The 14,501-nt window shown below is 38.6% G+C and overlaps 1 protein-coding gene across 3 annotated transcripts in view; it reads right to left on the bottom strand.

The window, feature by feature from the left end:
- Positions 1–14,501, bottom strand: part of PTPRN2 (protein tyrosine phosphatase receptor type N2) — a 674,941-nt gene that overhangs the window by 33,992 nt on the left and 626,448 nt on the right. For all 3 annotated transcript variants that reach the window (XM_075746622.1, XM_075746624.1, XM_075746623.1), the window contains 3 exons: positions 13,875–13,952; positions 1,407–1,526; positions 92–258 (listed from right to left, as the gene is read on the bottom strand). In XM_075746622.1, the coding sequence (XP_075602737.1) occupies positions 92–258; positions 1,407–1,526; positions 13,875–13,952 (365 nt within the window). The remainder of the gene's footprint in view (positions 1–91; positions 259–1,406; positions 1,527–13,874; positions 13,953–14,501) is intronic.

The raw sequence follows: 14,501 nt of genomic DNA, 5'->3' as shown, positions 1-14,501 counted from the left end.
AATCAGAAATATTTAAAGGACAATTAAAAGGACAAGTTTAGTTCCTCAGATCTGTATCGTCTTAAATGAACTGTCATACTTTGTGCTTTACCTGCGGAAATCCAGAAGTGATCTGGTGGAAGCAGGAACCCTCTGATCATTCCAGCTGAGGAAGTGGAACTGGGTCACTGTGCGGGTCTCGTTCGTCTGCAGGTTCTTCAGGTAGAAGCTCCTCACGAGGAAATCCTCGCACCAGATGTGCTCAGAGACAAGGTTTACCTACACCCCACAGGAAGGAACAAAGGGAGATCAGCAATTTCGGTCGTAAGCCACATCTTCAGTTTTGCAGGTGTAAGATATCAGGGACGAAGGAATTGCATGGAGGTTTTATTCTTGTTAGTAAATTGGGCAGTGCTGGGAAAATATATTTTTTTTTAATTTAGCAATCAGTGGTGGTGTCAGGAAAGTGTTAGCTGCCACTGCTATTTTATTGAAAACAGAAAAAAATTCCTGACAGTTTTAATGCAAAAGGAGAAATCACTAAATTGAAACTTTATATGGTTATATGAATACGAAAGACATGGCCTGAAAATATGTTAGACTGCCAGTCGCTCTCTATTCGGAAATGCCCGTAACGCATTGCCCAGGTCACTCTCAGAAGTCTTCAAAACCTTGGAGATTAATTCACAGGAGAAGTGAAAAGTCAGTTTCTTCTGCTATGGAGAAAAATAAGCATTAAAAAATGCAGCTTCTTTGCAGAGTTCATCTTCTCAGAAAAAAAGTTTGTTCACATTTTGGTTTAAATAACTGTATTTCTTCACTTTTTCCTATTCTTAGTGTTTGGCATTGTGGTATTATTTTCTTCCTCTACTCGGCTGGACAACTGGAAAAATCTGACAGCCATTGTCAATGTTACATTGCAACAAAACTGTTGATACGATATTTTGGGCTAGAAATGTAAAGCAGAATATAAAAAAATGTATTTGTTGTTATGACTTAGGCAAGAGTTAAAAATAGATAGCATTAATTACTACAGCTATATAGAGGCTCTTCTACAAAGATATATGTAGGGCTTTCCTAAAGCAAAATTCACTATTTCTAAAAATACTATTTTCCTATAAAATATAAATACACGGTTTCGTATTTCAACCACTTGCCAAACTGTTTGAAAACCAAAATTGTTGTCCTTTTTTCATTGTAATACTTGGCTCATTATTCACTAGATTTTATTCCGCGGAAACTACCTTGCTATTAAAACAGCGCTTGAATTTTTTCCGTATCTAAAACTACCCAAAGGCACACCCGGTGTATTTAAGAGCCCTCAGCTCGACCTCCAGGTTAGATCGGCTTAAACATCATTTTGCCCCGTATGAAATCAAGCCGTACACTTACTGTCACGTTTACAACCAGATATTTTGTTCAGGTACCTCATAGATGTGGTAGAGGTTTGACCCTTCGTCTGGCCAATAGTGGTAGCACTGTTTGACTCCGTTTTCCGCGAGGGGTGTCAGCATGACAATAACGACACAGCCGTTCTCCCAGACCATCTGCAGACAAAGAAAGACACCGTGGCCACATTGTGACTGCCTAATTACTGCGTGACATGTATAATTACTGCACTCAGACACACAATCAAAATTTATTCCATTCACAGGAAATTTATTTCATTTTCATTAGACACTTTTACTCTGCAGCTGCTTTCAAATCCCTGAATAAACTGGCACCATATTTTGCAGGCGTCCATGAAATATTAAAGAATTTCCAGCGATTTCAATTTGGGTCTTCCACAGAATCTCTCCTCGTTCCTGGTACCGTGTTCAGCTGCTTTTCTGTCAAACTTTTAGATCCACAAAGGGAACACTAAACGGTGCTTGCAGAACCCACAACTATTTGGGATTTGATACTTAATACTAAACAGCATGGACCTAGTAAAGTTGCTTGTACTGAAACCTGTTTGTGTCCTCAGCCCTCTTTCTTTTCACAGTTTGCCACATAGCAAAAGCTACTAAACTGCTGCATTGCTGAAACAATTGTAAAAGTTGCATCTGAACAACAGTGAAAAGGAAAAGGCAGGGAAAATCCAACCCAAATCTGTTTTTTCAGAAACATTTCAGATGGAGAAATCATCCCTCCAAAAGCACATTTGCAAAAGATTTGTTGCAAATGTGTATTACTTTCTTTTCCTTCTTCCTCCTTCCTTTCTTCTTTTTTTTTTTGATTTTCCTTCTTTACTCTTAATCTTTCCTTTATCTTTCCTTTTTTATCTTTCCTTTTTCCTCTCCTTTCCTTTCTTTATCTTTCCTTTCCCCTTTCCCCTCCTTTCCTTTCCTTTCCTTTCCTTTCCTTTCCTTTCCTTTCCTTTCCTTTCCTTTCCTTTCCTTTCCTTTCCTTTCCTTTCCTTTCCTTTCCTTTCCTTTCCTTTCCTTTCCTTTCCTTTCCTTTCCTTTCCTTTCCTTTTTCCATTCTTCCTCCCATGCCTCCCCTCCCTTCTCTTTTCTTTATCTCTTTTCCCCTTTAACTTCCTTTTTTTTTTTTTTTTTTTTTTTTTCTGGAGGTAGAAGGACAGTCCAACTCCTGCTGCAGACCGTGCGCTGAGCAGAGGTACAGCAGGAAGAGAGGCAAACACTCTATCTATCTTCACTACCAGCATGAGCGCTTAATAATTCAGACCAGCTACAGAGCAGGATACAGGAATCCAGCGCGTCCTCAACTGAAGGATTTGTGGATGTCTCCCACAAAGAGCAGAGCAAGCAGAGATGCTCTGGTCTGGCGTATCTCTGTTCCAAACACAGCCCATGGCTAAACAAAAAGGCTCCTATGAATTAATACCAAGCAGCATAATCACTAAAAACTGTTATTATTATGCTGTACATTGATGTTATATTTGCATACAACTTTCATTGTCTTTTTGCTAGCATATAAAATTACTGAATGAAGAGTAAACTGCTCTTTTTGTGAAGGGTTATGTTTATTTCACAGAAATATTTATAAGCAACTGTATTGACATGTAAATTTTGTAAACAAAAAAGGCCTTTGTCTAAACTGTGCAAAGATGAGATGATACATTCAATTCAAGGATTATTTTTTTTAATTACATATCAAATAAAAAGGTTTCCCATTCATGGATAATGATGTTGTCTTCTCTTATAAGAATAGCTTGCATGTAGAGAAACAAATAACATTTTTCTTCCTTTTTTTTTCATTTAGCAACATAATTAAAACAACTTTTAAAACCAGCTTAGAATTATTTAGAGAAATCAATCTAGGGTTTGCACAGAATAGGGTTATTTATAATTTTGAACAGAAGTGGGGAAAAATTACAGTTGAATGTAACGAATAAAAATAATCTTATCTTCTTTCCCCGCCTTAAAAAGATTTTAACTAAAAAATATCTGTAATCCACTTCTCCTCCTGCTAAAAACTCACAATGCCACAAAACCAGCAACAAATACTTTATGTTGACAGACAATTTATTTTCTAGACAGATGCAGATTTATCATTTGTATCTTTTTTGTGTTGCATTTGTTTTAGGCCACAGCTGGGAACCTTCTTTGTCTGTAAGGAAGATGATACAGCTTTCCTTCATTCTAACGGAGTTTCACCTTTTTTAGTCAGCAATCAGACTAAGATAAGAATTCAAAACATGTATCTTTAAAACTAGCCCCACTAAATCAGTACTTTCATCACATAACGATTTAATGTGCCTCTAGAAGGTATAGAAGCTCATTGAAGCCATTACGAAAATGAGGAGAAACACAGTTTTTATGAGTGTAATAAAAATACAATGATCTAGACTATAAACTAATCATCTAGCACTCTGCTTGTGCCACCCAAGTGTAACATTATAAAAGCCCACTCGTTTAGAGAGGAATCCTTACAGTTTGGCAACCCTGTTCATTGGTTCAAAGATACAGCATTTCATTAGAGAGGGGCTGTCTGCATCTCTGAAGATTTCATTAAGCATAAATCCAAATGAAAGTTAATTTAAACAAACAATTTCAAAGTTACTCTGGGGTATAATATTTCTTTTAGGTCATTGTGTGAAAATGTAGAAGTCAAATCTACTAAATCAAGAAGGCAATACAATCCAGTGCCGTCATCCCTGTTACAAGCGGTTGTCACCGCATCTCCTGTGCTTACCGGTGAGACAGGATTTTCACTAAGACTCACAGCCCGTGACTGCAGGACTACCGCATTTTCTTTGTTTCCTTGATAACTTAAATATTAGACCATCAGGTTGTTATCTGGATTTCTTTCCAAACAACGCAGAAGCGCAGTGATTCAGAGGCAGTTCACAGAGTTTTATACTGTTGCTTGTTCACCGCCCCATCCTTACTGTGGTGATGGGATTTCCAGAAGCCACATCTCCCAACACCTAACACTTTGCTGTGCTCAGAGCGCCCAGACACGGCCACATGCTAGAAGCTGGCCCCAAGGAGTGTGTCTTTATCACTGATGAAGGAACAGGTAGCCCAGATCTGGTCTGCACAATCCAAAACAGCCTCTGGTTACCAAAGAGACATTTCAGCTGGGCTTGGAGAATAAAGGAGGAGGTTCAATTGCAAATTTGCAGTATTTCGCATAATTCTGAACTTTGTATGCTTGCACAATTGAAAGTAAGTTAATGATGTGTGTGATATAAGAATAAAGAGAATATAAGGTCCTTAGGTTAGAAGTTTTTCTTTTCAGGTAGACCCCAGCAAAATTAAGCCTTAGACTCTAAGTCCCTATAAAAACTAAACATATTAAAAAATATTTTTATATATATATACACACACACGTTATATAATACATATAATAGATTAAACTTATTAAGATCACTTAGCACAGGCGGTTTCATATTTGTAATTTACGGTAATACTTCCACAAGAAGAAGAAATGTTGAATGGAGTCTTCTGAATGGAAGCGATAAAGTCTGAGTTACGTAGAGGAGCTCACTGCAGAGCTCTGCAATGCACGCTTTGCTGGAAAGGGAAGACAGTGTATAATTTTGTGTGACATGTCTACCTTCAGCCTATATGCCTAGAGAGTAACGTTAATGATTTTTAATGAGGTTCTGCTGCATGCATCATTCTCAAAAACATTTCTTAGACAAGAATAACACCATCCCTCTCCATTTATTGCAAATTAAAGGCTGAATCCTACAACCCAAAGATGAGCAGTGTGTTTGACATCCGCAGGATTCCCTGTTGATGAAATCCACCAAGTGTAGAGACCTCATGCTGTGGTTATCTAGCATGCCAGTCCCATACAAAGGACTTCTGCATTGGGATGAATTATATTTAGTACAAATTACTTGCAAAGGAGTGCAGCATTGGTTTTTCAGGTAAGGAGAAAAATAAAGCCACAAATAGGAGAATCAGTGCCACAACACTGCCACAAACCCAATCAAACACCAGTTTTTGAAAACTTGTATTTTAAAATTCCCTTATTTGCTAGCTTGTAAATAAAATGGTTAATATGAATCCCTTTATTTTTTTCAGACATTTAATCATTTCTAAGCTTCTTTTTATAATGAATGACCCACCCCAAACCCCCTTTTCAGCCATTTTCTTCTTCAGTTTAGTGATGGGGAAATGACAAGACGTGCTCCGACCAGACACTCTTCTTTTAACGGGGACTAGTGGAGAACTTTCTACAATGCGATGATTTGAATGTAGAAAATAGATGAGATGATAATCAGTTAAGTCCAGCCTGTTCACTAAAAATAACAGGCTAATCACACCAGCTGCTTTCTGGGAGAGATCTCCAGTAAACTAAAGAATTCACCTTTTCAGTCTTTTAGGCTTCCCAAACAGTTGGTAAATGGTATTTGGAAAAACAGACAAACAAGCAAACAAAAATCATTTCTAATGATAATCAAAACTCAACACAAATAAACACAACTCCGAAAACAAGAACAAAGCAAGGTTCTAACCCTTGCTGGATCAGGCAATATTCATCCCATTACATCTCTTGAAAGTAATTAACTCGACTGTGACTTCTTTCAAGTTCTCCATTGGAAATAGGAAACACTATACTGAGGTAGTCAGAAAACAGTATTTTCTGGAATATTTTAAAACCAACCCCCAATGTTTTAATGGGTTAAAAAAAGAGGAAGGGGGATCTTTTGACTGAAAAAAAACCCAAAATACTGGGGGGAATTTAGATTTTTGTTATCAACTAGAACTTCACAATGTATGCCAGTCAAAAAGCAACCTTTTTTGCAAAACATTTTGGTTGAAAATGACTTATCATTTTGATATGAAATGGGTCAAATCTGGCAAAGTCAGAATTGCCATTTGCAAAGCCATGGCTGTGCCAGACAGCTAAGCAAAGCTGTAGGTTGAAAAATTAACCATCAACAATCTGTATTTAATTCAAAAAATATCCGACTCTTGCAGCTGAAACGACGGCTTCAGAGAGGACCATATATAAATACGTGGTCGTCAGACTGCTTCCATGTGTTATGCCCCTGCTCTTGCAGCAACACTTGTTTGGAAGTCAATGGGAAAGGCAAACTCAAGATGACTGTATGTGTTGCAATACCTTCTGCTTTCTCAGAGAGACATAAACTGCTCTTACGCTTCTCAGTAGACTCCTAACTCAAGCCTTATAATGAAATAATTTAAATATGAGCACTACTTAGTATTGCAGTGCTGGCAAAACCACATTAAGGAGGGACAGTTCACCAAAATCACCAGTAATTAGCTTTTCACTTCAGTATTGGAAAGGTGGAACCTAAACAATAAAGGGACAGAAATCTTAAAAGGACCACTTCTAAGTACCTTCTCCAACTGGAGCCATAATTAGAAGTAAGCATGGTAAACGCACACTTCTTTACTGAACGCCTATGGAATTCCTAATGCTGTATTTATTTCACGACGCTTGACAAGTTACTAGAGCTCTAGGGGCTACTGTTCTGTGCCTCTCTCTCCCTTGCTGTTTTTCTTTTATTAAATTAAAATATGCATATTTTACACATTGAATTGCTTTGTGTCGCTTTTCATCTGCTCTTCTTTCTGAAGGTGAGAACTGATTAGACATGCAGGAAGTCCCATTCCAGGCAAGGAAAATAAAACTTGGGAATCAAGACTGCTTGAAAGCACTGTGTTCTGCACAGAAGAACAAAATGCAGAAAAATAATTTAGCCTGTAAATTAATTTCAGCACTCACAAAACACGCTGAACTGGGAGCACAGAAACCAGCAATTAGAGGAGGGGAGGGTTTGGTACAGTTGTTCTTACTCAGCCCATGGGCTTGGAACACCGATTTTGCAGGGAGATCATTCAGCTACAGGGACATGGTCTTCTGCCCACTGGGATTTGCCCTTGGAGATCACTGATGACTAATCCTTTTGACATAGGAAACAATCAACTGAGAGTATTTTGTATTTCTTTTGTTGAATTCAAAAACTGGAAGAGAAAAGCAAGTGCTGCCAAACAGACATGCAAAGATTTATCATGTCCTGAAGACTGCAACTCAGGAATTGGGTTCTTAACATGCTGGTGTGATCTGGGAAGAGAACAATAGTCAGTTTTTGAACTGATAATATACTCCTAATATGGGTAGAGAAAAATTATTCTAAAAGTATTTTTAAATTAAGAAATGCAGGATTGAGGACAATGAAGAGCAACCGAACTCCCTGGCTTGGATTAGGGCTCTGGTCTTTATTCTTGGGGCTCTTTCTGCACTTTACATTTAATAGTCTTGCAATAAAAACAGAAAATAATCAAAGGAGCAGAGAGGAGGTCTCCCCACTCCCCATAATGGCCACACTGTAAACCTCCACTCCACTGGGCTTTCCTTCCGTTTGCCAGCAACAGATGCCCCACTTTAACAAAAAGGGTGAAGAGCATTCCCAATTTCAAGAATATTTCATGTACTGGCAAAGAGCGGAGGAAAGATGGGGTAATGAAAAGCGCATGTTTGATTCAGAACATGTAGGATGAAGCTCCTTCTCGCTTCCTAGAGGAGCATCCTGACGACAGAGGGGCAGCACCTGAAGTCTGCCTTCCTGGTCCTGTGCCCCACTCAGTGGTGCTCATGAGTGGTATCTGCTCTGTCGCCCTTGCCAGACTGGAGCCCTCCAGGGACTAAGGCGTCTGGGGAACTATCTAGCCTGAGCTACAGATTTATTCAGGCAAAAGCCTGAATTTTCTGGTCCAAACTACAAGTCTTGACTGTGTTTAATCTCATGGCTTACTGTTGTAGGTGCTTTGAACCATATTAAGCATCTGCAAAATGAGGAAAATTATATTCCTCCACTCCTTCTGTAGAAGTTACATAATGTTCATACACTTCTTAATTATCTTGGTCATGGAGGGAGGACATCACAGAAAGACAAAAAATTCTTAAATAAATAAATATATATCACGTGATTTGATTTTCTAAGGCAACTAAGAAGCACATCCTCTTAAGCCACTTGGAATTGCCTGATCCCCCCCATCTATTTCACTTAATATGATAAAATAAAAAACATGTAAGTGTGCTTTGCTCTAAAAAAGGGGAGGACAAAGAAGGGCAAATGTGGGTAGATTTATGAAAGCAAGGCATAGTGTGGGGTGTTTTCCAGAGGGAAAAATTATGGCCTCCTACAGAAATCTCCATTTGGAGATGATGAACCTTAGCAGACACGCAATTTATAAATCTGGCTTAATTAAGAACAATTTTTTCAGTGCAAAGACAGTTGGTTCTAAATATCCTAACTCCTAGGAACAGTTTCTTGCATATTATCATCCCTTGCTTCTTAGAATACTTTGCAAGTTAAGACATGTACCTCATGTCAAATACTTCATGGAATTATAACCCAGCACATACGGAAAATAATAAAATTTTATGCCTCCAGAATTATTCACAACATGGAACTCCTGCTGCGAAAACTTGTTATAGATCAGAAATGTTCTACATCCTCTTTCTTTTGAATTATGTTCAAAGAGATGTTGAATTTTAATAGTGTTATGTGAAAGAGCTGAGTGAAATCTCACTGAAGCTGCTGGACAAAATCATCACCTTTCATTCACAATAAATGTAAGAAACAAGCAAACTCTTTTATGGAGCCTGATAACTGAAATTACAGAAGTTATCATCAAAAACAAGAGAAACGTGAAGCATATGGACCCATGAGTTTCTCTAGAAACTGATATGCTTAATGCAGAGAGAGAGGCATTAATCAAGGCAAGATGATTAATCCAGATAAGCAGCAAAAATGTGTAAAAGGAATAAAGAAACCACCAGCACAGCTCGACAAACTAGCATTGTGATCCTGGTAGAAGAAAAGCTGAAAGAGAGGTTGGGGGTAAAACACTGGGTGAATGAGGTTTGGAAAAAAGAAGTTATTGCCTGTTATTTTATTCTGCCTTTGTTCAAGGAAATAAAACTCTGTACTTTCTTTGTAAATAAAATGGAACTATATCAAAGCAAAACCCTATCCTGAGGATGAATTCTTTTTCCAGCTGAGAAGAAAACAACCCACAGACCTGGCAAATTGTTTAACCACTCAGGTAAAAATGGATTAATACCACGTGAGGGGAGGCATCCAGTTTTCAAGAAAGGGAATCGTGAGGTGGAATTCCCACTGAACTAAAACAGAATCAATGAAGGAGGTAACTCTCAGAAATAGTAATTGGTAAAAAGAGATGAAAACAAGACCAGATGAAATTAAAAGAAGACTTAAATCAGCTGGAGGCTTTTCAAAATTAATTAAAGTAGTAGCTGGAAAATTTCCAGAGCGGTCTAAGAGATGACATGCAGGCAGAGATGAAATCTCTGCTTGAGCCACAAACACAGAGTATCCAGACAGATTAGGAAGCCCTGTGGCAAAACAGATCAATGAGATGACTGACAACACAACTCCTGCAGGCTAGAAAGTTTTCAAAGAAATAGGTAAGCCAGGAAAGTTGGAACTAACTTGGCACTTGCTGACTTAGATGAGCTATGCCAAGAATATAAAGAGCTGGAGAAGTAAACTGGAGGGACACAGACAACTGTGAAAAGTTCATGCCTGGAAGTGGCCTTACACCATTAGAAAAGCCAGAGTAAGACTCTTGCCTTTTTTACCATTATTATTTTTACAACATATACAAAATTTGTTTCAACAGCATTTGAAAATGACCAACATACAGGAGTTTGGACTATCTCCAGCTCAAAAACTGCAACTTTGAAACAAAACTAAAAAGCTAATCTCTCTCAGGTCAACATGAAAACCCGAATGAATAGAAAGATGTACAGAAAATGCTGAGTCTACTGGCCAGCTCTTGGGACCCAAGATAGATGGTGCTGAAGAACAATACCTGCCCTTCTTCACCTTACCAAAGAGGACGTAATCTTCTAAGTGGTCACCAGAGAGATGACTGAAACTGGCCTCCCCCCAGTCCAGTAGCGGTACTACGCATGGATCTGCTCACCAGTAGTAAGCATGCTAAACAAGATAAGCCTAGACAAAGCATCATCAATGTTTTATCAAAAAACTTTGCCCAGTTTGGGAAAGAGAAGACAGTGAGCTAGCCATGATCTTTGTTCAGATCTGGGCAACTTGAAAACAGTAAATGGGAGTTTGATTGCTTAGCGTCTAATAGCGTTTGCACAAAAATACTGGGCACTGGATCAACGTAGCAGGTTTTAGAGGGGCCTGCCAATAAAACTAGGAAAAAAATTATCCAAAACTAAATCATCTGTTTGGTCTTAAATAGAGATAATGGATGTGACCACATGATCATGTAGATGACAGACATGAAGAGCAACAGACATTAGAGCTCAGGAACTGAGTTTCTTTTGGAAGAAGCTTTCTCCAGCCACATCTGTAGCCTTGTTCCTCACCAACAGGGATTTGGTCTATCGGACCACTGACAGTTGATCTAAAGGAAAACCTACAGAGTAAGTACTGTGACACCCTACAAATCCATTCCACACTGCTTGCCAATGTAGACATAGTCACTGATGGGTGGAAGAATCTAATGCAAGTTTAAGGGAAAATAGGTTTAGAAACTGTGTCTCTGGAATTTGACCATGAAATCTAGAGAGTCAGGACAAATCAGGAGCAGTTTGGATTTCATTACAGATATCAGCTGTGTTGTAAATGCCAAGAAAGCTGTCTCACACTTTCAAGTAAAACAAATGCTTTGTAGACAAATGTTTTCTAGAAATCATCTTGAAATGCCTACAGGACTGGAAACAATTATAAGAGTTTCTTGCTGGGGTAGCCTTTCAGCCAAGATAAAATGGAGTGGCGGATGCCCACTATGCAACTAGGCTCTTGGGAGTCTTAGCAGCTAAGTCTCTGCAAAAATAGGAACCAATACATCTAGTAAATATTGCCATAGAAGGTAATGCCAAGCTCCAAGAGTTTCTGCTGGACTTGCTAAAGCATGACATTGTGCATTTAGACAAGGAACAGCAGAATAGTCCCAGGTCTCTCTGGAGTCAGTCACTCTTCCCACTATCAGTCAGAGAACTGCTTCACTGAGCACAAAAGGGGGAAAAAGCAACACAGCTCAGCAACAGCTGGTATAAGTGGAGGAGGGAGAGGGAGGAGAACCACTGAGAAGATGTATCAGGAATGAATAATTGAATCTTTAAACAATCCCTGGTGGCAGCACCGTGGTCTGCATAAACTACAGAAAACTGTATTCAAGTAAACATCAAAGGATTCTGCCCTGACCAGAGTTAATACTCTATTTTCCATAGCAAGTTCACGTTTCCCTGCCTTAACTTAAAATAGGTACTATTAGGTGAAAAAATGGATGTAAACTTCGCTCCTGCATCTGGACATAAACCGCAACAACTTCAAGCCATGGCTTTTGACTTGTACAATGGACCTACTACATTTCAGCAGCTACAGATGCGGTGTTCTGTGCGGAGTCTCTCTCGGGCTTTTTATTACACCTGGTTGATAGCCTGGGCCATGTAAAAAGCTTGGGACAGGAACCAGCACATTGCCATGTGATCTGTAGGAAGGGTGATGGACCAATCTGACATAGGTAGATTGTTACGTTGAAGTGACAGACAATATCAAAATAAATAAGAAATGAACTTTTCTATGGCATCTAATAGAAGAAAACAATAAAAGAATATCGCATCAAAAATGGACACATAGCCACACTTGAGCAGAAGCTGAACCATGGTTGCCAAATGGTGGAGATATTTACAGCAAATCTGGTGGCGACATGGAGTGAACTTTCACTGATGGATAATTGGGAGGAGAAATACCTAAAAAGAGCAGAAGGACAGTGAAGACTCTCCAGTCACAAACAGCATGAAGAAAGAAAGTCAAGAAAGAGACCTTTTGAGTATAAAGTTGGAATTAAAAAGATTTGATCACGGAACAAAGAGGTAACATTTCAGTTCTGGTCTCTGTGTCTGTGCAAACAGGTTGCCTAACTGTTCAAGTTGGAATGGGAGAAGAGCCAAATATATCTTTCATGCTATGTTTGTATGATTAATTCTGATTTCTGCATTAGCAGCAATGATTATACAAAGTGTCCTTTAAAAATGAGAACATACTTCTTTTCAATATGTGAAGGTGCAGTTATAGGTAAAAACATGCAAAATATAAATATACAAATATGCAAAAATATACCATTAAAAAACCTGTGCCTTAGGAATCATAAAATATAATTATGGAATAACTAATGTGGTATTTGATTTTGCCTGTTTAACTTAAGAAACACATTTTCAAGTATCATGCGTGTTATAAGAAATCCACCTGCCAAGGAAAAAAAGATCAGCCTTCTCAATTGTGTCTAACTGCCAAATAGTGAAGACAAAAATCACAAGTTACTTGAAAATTTAAGCCAGACCAACAGCTCAACTGACTTCGAGCAGAAAGCATTTGCTCTGCACTTCTAAAAACCAGTCCCAAAATATCTCAGACTGAGCATTTAAATATCTAGGCACTCAAAATGAAACAAACTTTTTGAAAATGTCCCGATTCCTCATCAGAAACAGTAGGAAATTGTGACATGAAAAGTGCCTTCAATAGGGATCAGTTACCACTTTCTAATCATAGCCCAAGTGATGCAGATGGAGAGAGATGATGATTTCAGCTGATGCAAGCTCCTAAAATACAATGACACTTCCGAAATTTTTACATAGATATTCTTTATCTTCAGAACAAATGTTTCTAAATTCATAATGCAAAACAAAAAAATAAAAACATATGTTCATGTTGATAATAAGCCCCAGTTGGCCTCTTCCCCAAAGAGCTTCAGTAGGCTTCCAGGTGCACTTTTACACTTACAAAGGAATACCTAATGCAGCACATCCGTCGCACAATCGCGCACACCTAGCCTGGCGGTGCGTGTACGTCCAAATCTCAGAGCTGCATGAGCACATAAAAAAAAGTAAACTCGTATTTGTGCATCAGTAACTACTGCCTTTAGCTCCCATCCTGCAAAAAATTAGGCACCTACTTAACTTTATGCAGCAGGGTCTTAACTTAGCCTTTAACTCAGCTACCTGTGGTACGGAAAATACATAAGTATTTAAGCATCTTGGGGAACTGGGACATGTGAGAGGTAGGTTTCAATGGAAAAATTCATGGCACATAGTGTTAGGTTCTTTTTGATCTGGAGAGTGACAATGAATTCTGGCTACACTCTTAAGAAGGTCAGGCCCTCTGAAAATCATCCAGTCCTTGGCAGTAGTTTAATTACAGAGACCTGGCACTAAAATATGAATACTGTGGCCTGAGGTTTTCAATATAATTTCCAGATCAACTATTCTTTAGCAGAGCTTGTCATATACATAAATGGCTTGAATATCCATATACTAGACTTTATGAAGACATTTGAACGAAGGTTTTTCCACCTATTGCGACTCAAGCATAACATATTTTTATACACCTTACATTTCCAGAAGCACAGGAAAACATTTGACTTGTAACATAAATTCCATTTTCAGAGAGATGTTTAACTTACCTGCCAGAAGTCAGCGACAGTAGCAGGTAGAGGGCCCTGGGTGGCAATATATGCAGGGTTTCGGGGGTCATGGTCCATCTGGAATACAAAAAGAGAACACAGACTGGATTTATTTAAAAGAAAATCCCTTGCTGTGTTAGAGACAGAAAGTATGCGAGGGCAGAAACAAGGGACTTCCTAAAGGACTGTCGTGCCCCTTCATCCTTTATTGGCAAGCAAAGAATTTTATTTCTATTTATAAAGTCAGAGGAGAACTTTTCCCACAAAAGACTGATGCTACCAGATGAATACCAGCACACATGATGAGCAATGTCCTATGTCCTCGATATGCAGCGTAAGATCATTTATGGGGGCTGACAAAGGCATTTATTTGAGATCAGTACTCGTGGTTTCATAGCAACCTAGGAGCCATTTGAAACATTTTTCTACACTGAGTGTTAAGAATGCTCCACACATCTAAATATGTTCTCCATTTCCACCATGCCAGTCAAGGGCACATGTAACTAAAAACCAGCAAAAATGGGGAACAAATTCAGTTTCTGGCTTTTTCTGGTTAGCTGATTTATCTAAATGCATGGATTTGGCCTCAATAGAGGATGTTCTGCTTAAAGACCTTAATTATTACAT

Source organism: Balearica regulorum, chromosome 2 (assembly GCF_011004875.1).
Source record: "Balearica regulorum gibbericeps isolate bBalReg1 chromosome 2, bBalReg1.pri, whole genome shotgun sequence".
Lineage (NCBI taxonomy): Eukaryota > Metazoa > Chordata > Aves > Gruiformes > Gruidae > Balearica > Balearica regulorum.
This window is presented reverse-complemented; position numbering and strand designations above follow the sequence as displayed.